Genomic DNA, 17503 nt, shown 5'->3' with positions numbered 1-17503 from the left:
TTAGGTCTTCCTGTTGTACAGAGACTGGTACGGAAACTCCTTAAACCTAAGTGACAGGTGTGTTTCTATCTTTCATACTTCCTTTTGGTCTCAAGGAATATATAGCTTATTTCTCTAAAGTTAACCCACAACCCTCCCATCTGTGCTTTCCACCTCTCTAACTCATCCAGACATTATTACACACAGATTAGGAGCTAAGAACAGTCTATAACTCATCCAAATCCTACTTATTCAGTTTCTACCCTCACCTCTGTGTTTTCTACTCTTATTCTAAATGAGCTTCTAACTCTCTACTTTCAACCCCAAAGTCCTAACACCCAGACACCAAAAAAAGCATCCTCAAGTAACCTGTTCCACACTGCTCCATTTCTGACTTCCCACAGCCACTGACTGCTACTTGTATACACAATCAAACCCCCTGACAATACAATATGTGGGTGCTGTCATCTTGTGGTGTTTCTGTCTCCATACCTAGGTCAGATCTTACTATTGGTTTCAAATTGTCTTCAAAGAACCTGGGTAATGAGCAAGCAAACACTAACCTGATTCTCTGAGATCATTTAAGTCTGCAGACAATCTGAAACTAACCAATACAAAAACTCAGATATTATCTTTAGACCTTTTTAATGTACGGTGTATGTTGCTAGAATATGATAAAGTGATGTACATATACAGTGTAGGTACTCAAATATCTATGCAATTAAAGAACGAACTCTGGTTTGATTTGGACCTTATTCTTACAAAGTTTCAAAACAAGCAGAAAAACCAAGTAATTTAATGGACGAAAGTTAAAAAAAAAAAAAAGTACAAGAGTCTCATTTTCCATTTACTTGTTTTATTTATTTTTTTAAATTTTATTTATATGACAGAGATATCACAAGCAGGTAGGAGAGATCACAAACAGGCAGACAGGCAAGCAAGAGAGGGAAGCAGGCCCCCTGCTGAGCAGAGAGCCTGATTCGAGACTCTATCCCAGGACTGTGAGATCACGACCCAAGCTGAAGGCAGGGGCTTAACCCACTAAGCCACCCAGGCACCCCCATTTACTTGTTTTAAATGAACGCTTTCAGACCTAGAGTTGCCTGACCAATCAAAGTCGAAGGCCAAAGAATGAGTTTGAAATTTATATAACTGTCATGACTTAAAGCATTAAGAAAGCTACCTTAAGTTCTAAAGAAGATGCTAAAAAAGGCAAGATCCACCTCTTTGCTCTTACTTCCCTTCCTCTAAACCCATATCCAAACTAGTTAAAAAATTAAGACACATGAAAAGGAGAATATAAGAGGGCCTGACAGAAAGTGCTAAGAGAATTCAGAAAACCAAAAGATCAACAGTAATTAAATTTATCCAAAGAACCCTTGTAAAAATGGTCTATCACCAGTCAGATCTTGACAAAGGGATAATACTTTGAAAAGGAAGTAGTCAAGGGGCATGCTAGGCAGGGGCAAGAATAAACTCCAGGCTCTTATTAAGAGGAAAGTCAAGGTGACTTATAATTCAAGGCTTCATTATAGACTCTTGAAAGCCAAGCTCAAAAGCTTTAAGTTCTTTAAATAACTGGTGAACTATCAGTAGAGTGTGGTGGGGGACATAATAGAATTCAATCAACATTTTAAGATTAGCCTTGGCATCAATACGCATTGTAGAAATGGGGGAGTGGGAGAATGAAGAGAATGACATAGTGACCAATTAGAAGTGCCACGGCTGGAGGGGTGCGGGGTGGCACTGTCAGTTTAGTGGCCAAACCTCAGTTCTGGCTCAGGCTGTGACCTGGAAATAAGCTATATATGGTAGACTGAGCCCTGCTTCCAGCTCCATGCTCAGAAGAGTCTGCTTGAGATTCTCTCCCCTTCTCCCTCTTCCACTAGTCCTCTCACACGCTCCCTCTCAAGTAAATAAATAAATAAATCTTTTTTTTTTTTTTTTTTTAAGTGTTATAGTTGGAGATCTGATGTTAGGGATTTTTCTCTGCATATCTCTTTATGGAAATTAAAAAAAAAACCCTTAGAAATGAAATAAAATGAATGAAATATTTTAAGTACTACTATGAGACCTAAGGGCTTCCAAGAACCATAAATTAGTATAATTATCATAAATATGCAGTTCAGGTGACCTGGGTAGTTTAGTCGGTTAAGCATCTGCCTTCTGCTCAGGTCATGATCTCAGGGTACTGGGACTGAGCTCAGCTAGGAGCTTGCTTCTCCCTCTCATGCTGCTCCCTGTGCTCATGCTTTCTCACCCTCTCAAATAAATAAGTATGCAGTTCAGATTAAAGCATTAAAATATGTTTTCCATCTCTGTGACTAGGATAATAATAACAGAAGACTTGTGTAATTAATGTAGGTCCTCCACTCACAGTCAGTTTGATAGGTGTGATGGTTAGTTAATCTTTTGCCTGGGCTAAGTAAGGGATGTTGGGATAGGATAGCTGGACATTTTTGGGAACATGTTGGGATAGGATAGGACATTTTTGGGGGGGTGTCTGTGAAGATGTCTCCAGAGATCTGAATCTTTGAATCCTCCTGAGTCTTTGAATCAAGATTAGCACTTGAGTGACAGACTAAGTAAAGAGGATAACCTACCCCCAAGTGGAGGACTTGAACAGAACAAAAGGAAATAAAACTAAAAAGCAGAGGAAGGAAAAATTCGTCTGCTAGAGCTGAGACATCCACCTTCCGCCCTCAGTTATCTATGTTTACAGTTCTCAGGCCTTTAGGCTTGGGACCAAAATACAACACTGGTTTTTCTAGGCCTCCAGCTTGCACACCTCAAACTAGACTTCTCTGCCTCCACAGGTGTAAGCCAATGCCTCATAATAAATCTCTTTCTGCTTATCTATGTATCACCCATTGGTTCTGTTTCTCTGGAGAGTCCTCACTAATACAATATGGGCAGCCATTTTATTTGTCTCATTCACAACTCCATATTCCCAGCATCCAGAACAATGTCTTACTTGCGAGAAATACTCAGTAACATTTGCTGAATTAAAGACTAAAAAGCCAGATTAGAGGCTCTAAAAGCCTGGGGAGTGCTTGATTTAGCACACAAGAAAAACGAAACAAGGGCACCAAAACCATTCAGTACTTGAAGTATAAAATCATCAGGAAGCACCTACTCATCTTTGATTTAAACTAGCCAAGTAATTATAGAAGTTTACAAGTGATATTCTTAACAGGCACACCTGTGCGCTTATCTTCCCATCTTTAGGTCATTAATGTCAAAGTCTTCACTGAACAACTAAAAAGAAGGAACACTGAATCAGAGGTCTAACAGCATCTCCATTCTCAAGACACCATCTCTCAAACTTTCTTTCATGCCAAGCCATCATCATCATCCAATCTTTATGTTCCTTTTCATGAGGTAGAAAATAAGATCTGGTCTAGTAGAATCTAGCTGATCCCCACCACCACCCGCCCCCACCCCCTAAATTACCAGACTTGAACAGAAGGCCACTTTCAACCACAAAAAAAAACCCTCTACTCTCAATTTAAATACTTGAGTCTCACATCCTTCTGGTACTGCAGTCATCTGATTACTTCTGGAAGCCTCAGAAATCTAAGAACTTGAGTCTTTGGCACTATAACCTCTAACCTAAAATTGTCAGTACTTATGAAGCTCCATGTTATTAATGGCATTCATTACAAAAACAACCAACAATGCAAGGCAGTTTCAAGTACATTCTGATTCATGGTAAATCTTCAGCCCTTTTCAAAGAGAACTAGACATAGGACTAAATATGGGGTACCTCTTGGTTTTCTATTAATTATAAATAAACAAGACTGCTGTGTTAATTCTCATTCTCCATAACTTTCCTTGCCCATAACTGCTCCTTAGATTTGTGGTCTCCATTTTACTCTGAATACAAGGTACCTAGAACTTAGTAACTGAAACTTGATTTCACCTGTCATCAAAAATTTAAGAGCATCTATTTATTTCCTTCTCTTGCAACATCACATTTAAAATACAATTCAGGGGATGCCTGGGTGGCTCAGTGGGTTAAAGCCTCTGCCTTCAGCTCAGGTCATGATCCCAGGGTCCTGGGATCAAGCCCCACGTCGAGCTCTCTGCTCAGCAGGGAGCCTGCTTCCTCCTTCTCTCTCTCTGCCTGCCTCTCAGCCTACTTGTAATCTCTGCCTGTCAAATAAATAAATAAAATCTTTAAAAATAAAATAAAATACAACTCAGGGGCATCTGAATGGCTCAATCAGTTATGCATCCAACTCTTGATCTCAGCATTGTTAAGTTCAAACCCTGCAATGGGCTCCACAATCAGCATGAAGCCTAATTAAAAAAAAAATTAAAAGGGGTGCCTGGGTGGCTCAGTGGGTTGGGCCTCTGCCTTCAGCTCAGGTCATGATCCCAGGGTCCTGGGATCGAGCCCCGAATCAGGCTCTCTGCTTGGTGGGGAGCCTGCATTTCCCCCCCACCCCCGCCTGCCTTTCTGCCTACTTGTGATCGCTCTCTGTCAAATAAATTAAAAAAAAATTTTTAAATAAGCCAAAAACACACTTCAGATTTTCAAAGGTCAGCAACACATAAATTTTTATCCATAATCCTTTGGATTTATAGAAATCCTCTGAAATGGTTTGAGATTCTTCAATGCTATCTGGCTATTCTAAGGAAGTAGAGGATCAGGTTTAATCAACAGACACTGTGGAATACCTAGAACTATAAACATAAGCACAGATCAGACTGATTTCTCCATACTGACAACTCTTTGAGAGATGAAGCAACTGAGAAAAGACCAGTTTGAGCTGTAGGGATGGCAATCAAAGTAATAATGATGTTAAATATGATACCAAGAAATTTTAGATGTATTTATCCCATCTTTTAATTTACTTTTAAATCTTTCTTCAAACTGTTCGACCTTTTTTAACTGGCTGATTTTCCCATCTTTACAATCTCACATGCCTGGGGAGAGCATCAGTGAGCATATCAGTAACTGAGACTTAAACAAGGCTAGGAAGGGAAAAAAAAATAAATATTGGAAATCTACCAAGTGAGTGACCAAACTTGCATCAAATGTAGTTAGTCACAACAAAGAACTGGTCTGAACAATTTGGGGAGTCGAGGTACAGTACTCCTATACCAGTATTTCTGAATCTTTTCAGAAAGATTACCATAGATCTCACATCTTTGTTAGTCCAATAAAACCTACAGATTCCTTCTCAGAATATTTTATATGCAAAAAATAAAATACATAGCATTATAAAAGAGAACAATTACAGGGAAATTCAGCCACACTAAGATTACTTAATTTTGATACAGTAAAGTGCATGTTCATTATTAATGAGATATAAGGGCAGATCTAATTAGGACTATTAATTATGAAAATTATGAGTATAAACAATATTCTGAGATATCTGCAACAATTATGTGCTATGGAAATATTTGTGATTTCTAGTGGTGACAAAATCACAGGTACTGCTAAACTAGTGGAGATTTCCTGCCTACATTTATTTATTTATTAAGATTTTATTTATTTAAGAGAGAGCGCGCGCGATCAAGTGTGAGAGGGGAAAAGGTCAGAGGGAGAAGCAGACTCCCCATGGAGCCAGGAGCCCGGTAGGGGACTCCATCCGGGGACTCCAGGATCATGACCTGAGCCGAAGGCAGTTGCCTAACCAACTGAGCCACCCAGGCGCCCAACATTTATAATACATATACAGATTTTCCTCAATTTATAACGGGGTTATATTCTGTTAAACCCATCCTAAATGAAAATATCTAAGACAAAAATGTATTTAATACACGTGATATACTAAACGTCTTTACTTAGCCTAGCCTACTTTAAATGTACTTAAGAACACATAAATTGGACAACAGTTGGGCAAAATCTTCTAACACAAAGCCTATTTTATAATAAAGTGTTCAGTAATTCATGCAATTTATTAAACACAGTACTGAAAGGAAAAAAAAAAACCAAAACACCCAGAATGGTTGTATGGGGGTAAAATGGTTGTAAATACACCAGGTGTTTACCCTCATGATCACCTGACTGACCGGGAGCTGCCTCCCGACTGCTGCCCAGCAATATCACGAGTGTCATACCACAAGCTGCTAGCCTGGGGAAAGATCAGAACTCAAAGCATTGCTTCTACTGAATACATACCACTTTCACAGCACCATAAAGTCTAAAAGCCATACAAGCCTCTTCCGAGCCTACCACTCCCACTGCTTGTGCTCTGTCAAATAAATAATATCTTAAAAAAAGGAAAAAAAAAAAAAGATGTAATTTTCTTCCTATCCCTCCTTGTGAGGTTAGAATGGGGGATATCCCTACCAGGTTAATAATCCCTGCTTTGAGGGGTGCCTGGGCGGCTCAGTGGGTTAAAGCCTCTGCCTGGGATCTGAGCACTACTTCAGGCTCTCTGCTCAGCAGGGAGCCTGCTTCCCCCTCTCTCTGCCTGCCTCTCTGCTACTTCCGATCTCGTTCTCAATCCCAGCCAGGACCCTGGGATCATGAGCTGAAGGCAGATGCTTAATGACTGAGCCACCCAGATGCCCCATGGCCAACTCGATCTCAGCTCAGGTCTCAATCTCAGGTCTTGTATTCAAGCCCCACATTGGGCTTCCAGACTGGGCATGGTGCCTACTTAAAAACAAACAAAACAGAAGTGAGGAGGAGAGACTGGTTCTGAGAAGGTCCAAATTATGGCAACCCAACCCATCTTTTAGACAGAATCATTAAGGAAAGTTTTTCTGATGAAGAAGCATGGTTAATTCTTGAAAGTATAAAATGGAAGATGGCCAGGTAGAGAGGTGGATGGGAGTTAGTGTGCCTGAAGTTTGGTGTTCACAACAAACTTACAAAAAGCCAGCGTGTTTGAGACATAGTAAAACAAGATCACTTTATTTTCTTGTTTACCAGCTAATAAATACTGTAAAATCAGATTATGGTGATGACTGCACAACTCTGAACACACACTAAAAACCAATGAACTGTACATTTTGAATAGGTGACAATTTATGTATGTCAATTATCTCATTAAAGCTGTTTAAAAAAAAAATTCTTTTCCAGGGATATCTGGCTAGCTCAGTCAGAACAGAGTATGAGGCCCACAATGGGTACAAAGACTACTTAAAAACAAAATCTCTCTCTCTCTTTTAAAAGATTTTATTTATTTGCCAGAGAGAGATAGAACATGTGTGTGCACAAGCAGGGTGGAGTGGCAGGCAGAGGGAGAAGCAGGCTCCCCGCTGAACAAGGAGCCCCATGTGGGACTTGACACCTGAACAACTGCTTAACTGACTGAGCCATCCAGGTGTCCCAAAAACAGAATCTTTAAAAAAAAAAAAAAAAGCCAAACAAACAAACAAAACAAAAAACCCCACAACCTTTTCCCAAAATCTGTTTCTCCAATCTCTGATTCAACACTTACTGAACCTACTATGTGCGTGAAACTGCAAGTAAGTGCTACAGCTCTGTAGGTAATTATTATGCATTGTTAATGTTTGAGAAATGCTAAGTATGATTACAGGGAACCCTAATGAGGGTCCCACTAACCTGACCAATCAAAGCATTCTCCAGATGGTTCAAGATACTGTTTAGGGCTTATACTCATCCCTCTGATGTTAAGGAAACATGTCCTCACACTGTCTGAGATTTATACATATTTCCTCCTAATTTTCAGCAAAAGAGACCAATTCACAACTACCTGCCAAATGCATGGCATCTGCTCAAAAGAATTAAAAGTCTCACAAAATTTTTTCTGTTCACTGAAATATGACCAGTATCTTAACTATGTCTGACACGTAACAGGCACACTCATATAAGTTTGTTGACTGAATAAAAGAAATATTTGCTTATCCTTTAGAAAGTACTGTAGGAGGTACTGTACAGAGTTTCTAAGATACTTTTGAACATCTGAGCTTTTGTTTGAAGAGTAGAAGCTAACCTTATTCACAGAGGGATACAATGTATTATTAATATTACAGAGGTTCAAAAATGGGAACACCAGGGTGCCCAGGTGGCTCAGTCAGTTAAGTGTCTGCCTTTAGCTCAGGTCATGATCCCAGGCTCCTGGGATGCAGCCCCGAGTTAGGAACCCTGCTCAGGCTGAGTAGGGGAGCCTGCTCTTCCCTCTCCCTCTGCCTACTGCTCCCCCTGCTTGCGCAAGCACTTTCTCTAATAGATAAATAGAATTCAAAAAAGATTTGACAGAAGGGCGCCTGGGTGGCTCAGTGGGTTGGGCCGCTGCCTTCGGCTCGGGTCATGATCTCAGGGCCCTGGGATCGAGTCCCACATCGGGCTCTCTGCTCAGCAGGGAGCCTGCTTCCTCCTCTCTCTCTGCCTGCCTCTCTGCCTACTTGTGATCTCTCTCTGTCAAATAAATAAATAAAATCTAAAAAAAAAAAAAAAAAAGATTTGACAGAAAGCAAGGGAGAGCACGGCAGAGAGGGAGAGGCAGATTCTCACAGATTCTCAACTGAGCAAGTAGAGAGCCTGATGCAGGCCTTGATCCCAGGACCCCAAGATCATGACATGAGTCAAAGGCAGATGCTTCACCAACTGAGCCATCCAGCGGCCCCGATTTCATCAATTTATATAATGAATTAAAAAACAAAAACATGGGGCGCCTGGGTGGCTCAGTGGGTTGGGCCGCTGCCTTCGGCTCAGGTCATGATCTCAGGGTCCTGGGATCGAGTCCCACATCGGGCTCTCTGCTCAGCAGGGAGCCTGCTTCCTCCTCTCTCTCTGCCTGCCTCTCTGCCTACTTGTGATCTCTGTCTGTCAAATAAATAAATATAATCTTTAAAAATAATAAAAAACAAAAACAAAAACAAAAACTTAAGGGGCGCTTAGTGGCTCAGTTGGTGAAGCGTCTGCCTTTGGCTCGGGTTATGGTTCTGGAATTGAGTCCCAAGTCAGGTTCCTTCGGATCCCTGCTCTGTGGGGTACTAGCTTCTTTCTCCTCTCCTGTTCCCCCCTGCTTGGGTTATCTTTGTCAAATAAATAAATAGATAAAAGCTTTAAAAAAAATTTCCCAAGACCTTATGATCTTAAGAATCCATTTTCTAAATAAAAGCTGACATTACAAATTTCAAATTCCATTCTAGGTTGAAATCTAGATGACATGGCAGGCGGATCCTTAACTCGACTCTAATACAATGCTCCTACCATTTCCTATTATACTGAGGATCAGAATGTACTCTCCAGCTGAATCTTTTTGTACAACACCTCCAAAGTCCCCGTAAAACATACCCCACTGAGGACTTTCAGAAAAGGAAAAGGCAGTATCCCTGTTCTACAAGGGAAAATGAGGCAAAGATCTCAACTGCAACTCATTGTTCACCACCCCCACCTGATTATTTTATTAGACAAGTCGTAGAGAGTACTTCATGGAGATAGAAACATTAACCTACAGTCTTGTATACGAACAAATCAACATCACATCCAGAAAAAAAAACAAAACCATGTAATATGATCCAAAAGACCAACTTAAAAAAAAAAAAACCCCTTTCTTGCCACAAAATCCAGTTTACAATGGATTATTTTCAAAAAATAAAACATTCTTTATCTCAGTAGGGAGTGTGAGCTATACCAGTGTATATATTTGACATTTGTCAAAACTCATCTATCTGATGGCACAATGAAAGCTAGGCATTTCACTATAAATAAATTACATCTCATAAAAAAAGCATTAAAACATGCATTAGGGGACGCCTGGGTGGCTCAGTTGGTTAAGCAGCTGCCTTTGGCTCAGGTCATGATCCCAGTGTCCTGGGATCGAGTCCCACATCGGGCTCCTTGCTCAGCAGGGAGCCTGCTTCTCCCTCTGCCTCTGCCTGCCATTCTGTCTGCCTGTGCTCGCTCTCTCCCCCCTCTCTCTCTCTGATAAATAAATAAAATCTTTAAAAAAAAAATAAATAAAACATGCATTAGCCCATGTTATGTGATTACTGGTCATTTAAATTTCAAGAGCCACCTCGGATTGCTTTGGAAACAAAAACAGTAACAAAACCCTTCATTTTAACTAGGTATTCACTTATATTTTGAGAACTATTAGAGGGAGGCACCTGGGTAGCTCAGTCAGTTAGGTGTCCAATTCTTGGTTTCAGCTAGGGTCATGGCTTTTGAGGTTGTGAGACTGAGCCTCACATTGAGCTTCCCACTCCACAGGGGTATAATGGGGATTCTCTCCCTCTGCCCCTCCCTGCTGCTCTCTCTCTAAAAGAAATTTATCTTTTTAAAAAACAAACTTACTGAAAAACTTACAAGCATCCAATTAATACAAACAAGTTACTTACATTTACAGAAGAGTTTTTCATTTTCTCTGAATGAGGCCAAATGCCTTTAAGTAAAGGAGGCATAGCATGGCTCTGTAGCATCAAATAAAAAAGGTGTGGGGTATACAAGCAGGCATGCTGACTCTGACGGAAAGGTGAAAATGGCTCAGAAAATGGCTGAGACTCTAGTAACCCTTCAGAGAAAGAATTCTAATTTGTGAGATACTAGGCTTTATTCAGGATTCATTTAGCTCACGAATGCTACTTAAGCATCGTTACGTTATTCAGTAACTAGAAATCCATTACATGCCAATGTAAAGCACCTGTAATATACTGTGTATAGATATATATACACTACATATAGCATATCTATAGGGATTCAGTTACTCTGAGTTAAGAATCACATTTCTCATGGACTCAGTGATCTGTAATAAATACATATCCAGTGCAGATGTCATCTTTGTTCTCTGATAAAAGCGTTATAACTTATCTGCAAGATATATGCTCAGTGCCAAAAAGCTAATATTAAAATTTAAGCTGCTTTTAACACTGAAAAGGGTTAACTAGTTCTTTACAAATATTTTCTATAATACTTGACACTGAAAAGGCAAAAAGTGGTTGAAAAGAAGGCAGCAATTCTTCCATTCCCCCTCCCATCTTCTTTATTCATTTCCCTATAAAAATATATTCCATTAATTTACTTCCTTCTAAATGGTAACTGGTAACTTTATCTGATGCAGATGGCATTTTTTAGAGTCTTGAGAGAGGTCTCTGTACTAAAATATAAGATTTAAAAGTAAGATGTAGACCTAACATTGAACTGTGATGAAATGCTTTCTAGCTACTATCATCCAAAAAGAAGTCTCAAAATTTCAGAGCCAGAAGTTCTGAGATCAACTAGGCCAGTGACTTAAATAGTGAACTCTGTTCAAATAAAACCCTATCCAAAAGCTCAGTATGCAAAACTTTTTCTAGAAGAGTAGGAAACTCTAAACATTTCTGTCCAGTATTCTTCTTTCCTACTCCGTAAGAATTAAAAAATTGGTAACATGGTAAAATCCTTTTTGCATTTAACAGATCAGCAAACTAACTGATAGGCCCAAAGAACTGTTGACGGACTAACTGACCCAAGTTCATTGTCAATACCATATGATAGATCTAGAGCTTGCTATCATAAATGCTTTAGAGATCACATTAATTCAATTCAAACTGAGCACGACGGAAGATAGAGAAGGTTGTAACAGAAACAGAGATTTTTAATGAGCTTCCAGAAGTTAATTGACGATTTCAGTTTCTTAACTAAACAATGTCCTCAGTTTCCTAAAAATATGGAGTCTGAACACCACCCTTACTTGGCTCCTTATACACTGAGTGTCATGCTTCTGCATAACAACAGATCCCTTGCCAGGTAAACATTAGGTAGGCTGCGCCGGCAGATCATCTTCAGCCCTTGTTTTAGGATATCCCAAAGTACCTTAGTAAATTCAAGGGGCTGCGGGGTGCAGGAGAGAAGATGGAGTTAAGTGTAATTGCAGCAAAATCCAAATTGTTTTTTACAAGTCATTTCTACACCCAACACAGGGCTTGAACTCATGACCCCAGGATCAAGAGCGATATACTCTACCAACTTAGACAGCCAGACACCTCAAATTTAAAATTTTTATATTTATATCCATCTAAAACAATGAATAACACATGATTGCTTCATTTAATCTCGATAAACTAAAGTCAACTTAGTCCAGTATTTACCAAATAAATATTTACCTGTATGCTATATAGATGTGATGTGGAAATAGTGGAGAACAAACTGAGGGGACAAGATGATGTTGCCACCCAAATAAAAAATGCTTATGTAAAGTCCTTCCTACCCTTTCACTTCAGGAGAAAAACCGTTCTCACACTTTACAACCAATGAACCACTACTGTTTCTGTGTACCATACTCTACCACTCCTAAAGCAAATTTACTCTTTCCCCACCCTCATGCAATTATTACCTTTTGCATTAGAGACTACTCCAGGAAGCCACACTGTATTCTTGGCTGCCCTCCCCAACCAGTTCAACCAAGCTTTCTTCCTTAGAGCCTGATCCTGAAAACCCATTTCCTCTCCCAGGAAGCATTACTCTGAAAGCCAGGTTAATCTCTCCTTAGCTCCACCCACAGTTTATAACTACAACTCTCTCTGCACTCAACATCTTATTATAGATGCCTATTATTTTGCTCACAAGTTATTTTCATTTATTCATGTTTATTCAGTGTATTAACTACAGCTCTTGATGTTCTGTATCAGCACTGCCTTTAAATAAAAGCTACCAGATAAAAGGTTTAGCACTGAAAATGCCAGATGCTTTAATGCTTTTTGAAAATTATTTCTAATACATTAAATTCAACATGATTTGTGAAATTTCTAAAACTTCCCAACATGGATGAATTTCAAGAGCATTATGTGAGAGAAGTCAGACACATATTACCTCATACTGTATACTGTATTTATGTGTAATTCTAGGAAAAACTAGTGATGGAAAGCAAATTAATGAGGGCCGGGATGGAGAGAGATGTTTAAAGGCAAAAGACAAGACATTTTAATTTCTGCCTAATGCAATGGACTTTTTACTTTGAAGGAATAAAAAGCTAGACATTTTAGTAAGACTTCCATTCTTTAAAAATTTTTTTCATTCTCCCAGAATGACAATTTTTTCATTCTCCCAGAATGACATTCATTCTTCCCAGCAGCTTTTTGGGAGCTAGGATAGAGGGATAGTAATCATTTAAAATCTCCCATCATCTTGGATTTCCCATTAATTTACCTTACAAAATAAACCTGGAAGTTTCTTCTAAATAATTTTTCACTTACAACCAATAGAATATTTTATCATTCAACTTCTCCATTAAAAATATCTATCAGCACTCTACTCTGGTTGTTTCCACATCTGAATTAATATACGCAATTTAGTCCTTAACTCAAGATTTAGAAACATAAACTCAAGCAGATAAAGAGATATAACTATTGCTCCACTTAATTCTTAAATGTCTCTGGTTCTTTTTTACAAATGTTATTTTTGTGTGTTGAAAAACTGCTTGGCTTTACAGTACATTTTAGCCCCTATTCAAAGAAGATGATCTCTAATCTCAAAGTCAAACTACCAATCTTTAAAGTTAACCATTTAACAAACCACAATGTTTTTATGTGGTCATCTTTTATCCTGATTACTACTGCTGTTTGCCTTCACCAATATCCCATCCCCCCAAAAGGCCACAGTTTCCCCGAGGTGAGGAGTTACTGAACAAGTAACTCAACAGGTTAAAGTTACTTATCACACTGTGGTTACCTGATTAATCTTTTTAATACATAAGATTTGAGTCAATTTCAACACAGTAGTGGTCAAACTGCCTCTTCCATTACTCACAGAAATTTAGTACACAAGCTGAAATGCAGCCAACATTACCCTTCAAGAAAGAATAATTAACACTTTTAAATGGACTCTGAGGGATTTTCCATAGTATAATTTAACAATTTCACGTCGCATCTGCTGCAGAGATCACCAACAGGCTGTCATTATGCCATCTCTTTCCTTGAACCCCACCGCCGCCGCACCTTTATTCTTGGCTTTTCAAAGGTTTAATCCACTCAGAGCTGCTAAAGGGCCAATCAAGGAAGAGTAACTTGTGAACCCAAGCCTAGAAAAGGGCAGGAATTTGCGGTTGAGTCACGTCGTTCCGCCATTTTCTAAGCGGAGGAGGAAGACATGTTGGAACAAAAACACAACAAAAGAGCAGCCATTTCCCAAGCCAGCTCCAATAGCAACCCGAACTGGCCGAACCCGGTCACTTGGCACCTTCAAATCCACTTCACTGGATAAATCTAAGAACATCAGAGGTGCCGGCATAAAGAAAGCAGCAGACAACCCTGCCGCGCAGAGATCAAAGATGACCCGCATACTTAACTACAAATGAAAGCCTCGAGAAGAATGACGGAAGCTACATGGAGCAGAGTGCAACCAACTGAAATTCTAAACGAAGTTGCCAAACTAAAAATTGACTCAGTGACTGTGGTGTCTTTCGGTTCTCAGGAAACCACCAGCGCTAGTAAACCCAGGGAACTCAGATAACAAGGCCCGGATTCAGCTGGTGCTATTGCTTGCCTCTACCCATTTCCCCCATGCCCTACTTCCCTAGGTGCACAGCCTGTGTGCTCACGAGTTCTTACCGTATGTGGGGGATGCCCACCCCACCTTGAAGAATCTTATAGAGTTTGCTCTCGTACAGCAACTGGGGATGCCTGGCCTTCTGAGATTCTAGCTTCACTGCCACTTCCTGCAGGGAAGAAAGGGGACGATGGCATCAACATCCCTAAGGATTCAATGATTCAATGTCACTTGGGAGGAGGGGAGACATTAGCAAAACTCAAACTCGAGACTAGGAGAAGAAATAAGAGGCTCAGAAGAGAAAGCTCTCTTTGTAATTATAAAATGAGGCAAATAGCCTCAAAGGCCTCTTCAGGGGGTAGTGACGAAATCGGCACGTCCTCCAAGGTGCAGAAAAATGATTCATCCAGAAAACGTAATGAGAGATTTTGAAGGGAACTGACGATCGAAATCAAGAACCCCAATGAAATAAATCCATACAGTAGGGAAACATGGGGATTAGAGAAATACAATTTTGCCGATCTCACCTTAAACGACACCTTAAAAAGTTCGACCAAGATCCATTTTTAACAAGCTGGGAAACTTCATGGGTTCTCCCAACCCTTCTGTCGGGTTCTTTGCCTTTTAGGGAAAGAGAGCGGGGGAGGCTCCTAAAGCCAAGAAAACTGGCTCCCTCTCTCTGGACTCCCCTCCCCAGTACGTGCGTGTGATGGGGAAAAGCCCGAGCACTCGGGGGTTGGGGTGGGGGGTGAGGACTGGCGCAGCGTGGTCGTGAACCCCACCCCGGGTAATTACCTCGCCGTTGGTAATGTTGATCGCCAGGTAAATGTCCCCGAAGGAGCCAGACCCGATCTTCCGTACCAGTTTATATTTCCCTCCGACAATGAATTCGGCCTTGGAGCCGCTGCTGCTCGCCATCCTGAGAGATGAAGATGGAGGCTGGGGCCGAGCCCCGACACCTCTGAGGGGGGGACGGAGGCCTCTGGGGCTCGTCCGCGGAACAAGGCTGCGGAGGATGGCGGCAGGAAACGGAAAACGGTGGCTCTTTCAAGGCGTTACAAGGCCCAGAATTGGCCGAGGGGAACCTGATCACCGCCGCTCACTCAGGCTTCTTTTCGCCAGGCCGCAGTTTGTTTGAGGGGGTTCTCGCGGTTACCAGCCTGGGCCACTTGTTTCTGGGCGGCCGCCGCTGGCTCGCTTTCAAGGCGACGTCGCGGGCTGGAAAAGGGGCGCGGTGGTTTAGGGCGGCGATACCGCTGCCACCACTGCCGCCGGCTCCCGCCCGGAGGGACCCCTGTCACTCCGCCGACGCCGCCATCTTGTTACTCCGGCTCCAGCCAACACAAAATGCCCCTAGTCCCCGGGAGCCGCTTCTTCACGGCGCAGAGCACTCTGGGAAAGGGATCTCGGGCGCTAGACCCGGAGGGTCGGCAACGAGAGGGAGGGCGGAACCGGATCCGTGATAGTCACGGCCCACGCTCCGAGCGTCACCCCGTCACCGCCCAATCACGCATGCGTACTGCAAACCTGCTGATTGCGCAGGCGTGAGGTGGCCTCTCCTCTCCCCCGCCCGGGGCTCACTTCCACTTCCGGTTCTTGGCTGTTTGGATCCAGCTACCTGTTAGTCACGTCCGACCCGCCTGGTCTCTGAAAGGCCGCGCGTCCTCGGGCCCCGAGAGCACGTTAGGGAGGAGTAACCTTCATTCTTCGTGGAGGATGGGAACTTCTGGCTTCCTTGGGAGTTTTGACCTTTGCTCTTTGTTTAAGGCGATTTTTAACCTTTGATCTTTTTCTGGGCCACTCCCTCAGACCAGCCTGTTCCAGCCCAATTTTGTTTTGCGAGAGGCTATCGCCTCTGGTGGAGAGGAAGAGAAAAGCATCCCTGGCCGGGCTCGGTTTAGTCTTGGCTCCCGGTTTTAGCGGAGAGCAGTTGATGAAGTCTTAAGCATTAGGATTCTGCGCTCCACAGACTGTTGGAGAATCGTTTTACCGAAAAGAGGGAAAGCAGGAATTATCCTATGCCTTTGTGTTGTTGCTCCACTGATAAATTTGGTCCCCAAGGGGGAAAAAACCCCCAATGCCCTATTCATTATTTTAGTAGCAGATGTCTCAAAAGAATAAAATTTACAACCCTGAAAAAGCCATAGTAGAAATTATCCCCATCCACCCCACCCCTCCCAAAAAAACCTCTATAATCATCATATCTTGGTCATGTTGAAAACTGCAGTACTGATACAAAAAACAGGATGGAAAGAACTATTAATAAAATTGATAACGTTTGAAGCAGTAAACGTTAAAAGTTACTGTTAACCTTTATACAGTAATTTTTTTTCCTTTTTTTACTAAAAATCGATTAAAAAATCAAATCTTGACCACATTTGGGTTTACAAAATTTGACCTGAGGAAACGGCCTGGTAGTAATGATAACAAAAGAAAGCTCTGTAGTTGATGCTGTCGTCTGTAATATGAATCAAACCCCGGTGAATGAATCAAACCTCGGTTGTAAAAATTTAAACGGAATCTCTCAAAATAATTTCATTAAAATGGAAGTGGAAAAAAATGTAGACTTAACTGCAACTTTGAAAGCTGATCGAGTCATTAGTGGAGTTCATCCTGAGAGATAACTGAAATTCCTCCCTGCTACTCTAATGCCGATTTAAATACTTCTAATTCATAAAGCTCTAATCCAAATGTGTTGAATGTGAAAACAGATCCTCTAAGGTTTAGAATGGAGTTTTGATGCACTACCGAAACCCAGGCTGCCTGACTCCCAAATCAGCACTGTTAGACATTTTTGTTTAGTGACTCTTAGGCACGTTTGGCCTACTTAAAATTCTCTGCTGTTAGAGTCTGGTCTTAAAAAAAAAAAAAAGCCAAGTGTAAGCATCTTGAAGTTCCCAGGGATAGCAGCTCTTATGCTGATTTTCTACCAGACTCCAAAATTTAATGGACTACAAAGCTTGAGGAGTTCCCCACAGTGGGTGGAGTACACATTTAAAGGGATTTCTTGGTGTAGTGAGGATACAGTTGCTCCATTGTGGGAGATAGGATGGGGTGGGGGGTAGAGGTGTGCATAGAATGCACTAGATTAGGGATTCCCAAAGGTATGTGTACAGAGATGGGCCAAGT

At 41.3% G+C, this 17503-nt stretch overlaps 1 protein-coding gene across 14 annotated transcripts in view; it reads right to left on the bottom strand.

The window, feature by feature from the left end:
* CSNK1A1 (casein kinase 1 alpha 1) overlaps positions 1-15898 on the bottom strand; it is a 43559-nt gene extending 27661 nt beyond the window's left edge. For 7 of the 14 annotated variants that reach the window (XR_014309960.1, XM_082724424.1, XM_082724420.1 and 4 more), the window contains exons 1-2: positions 15170-15875; positions 14437-14543 (exon numbers count right to left, since the gene is read on the bottom strand). Coding sequence is in view for 12 of the 14 variants with exons in the window: in XM_082724424.1 (XP_082580550.1) it covers positions 14437-14543; positions 15170-15292 (230 nt within the window). In the remaining 2 variants the exon portion in view is untranslated. Of the gene's footprint in view, positions 1-14436; positions 14544-15169 lie in introns of all 14 variants that reach the window. The other 7 variants (XR_014309961.1, XM_082724427.1, XM_082724425.1 and 4 more) reach the window with 2 other exon arrangements.
* Positions 15899-17503: the final 1605 nt, after the last annotated feature.

Source organism: Mustela nivalis, assembly GCF_964662115.1.
Source record: "Mustela nivalis genome assembly, chromosome: 3".
Taxonomy (NCBI): domain Eukaryota; kingdom Metazoa; phylum Chordata; class Mammalia; order Carnivora; family Mustelidae; genus Mustela; species Mustela nivalis.
Note: the sequence above shows the minus strand (reverse complement) of the source record. Positions and strands in the feature narration are given on the sequence as shown.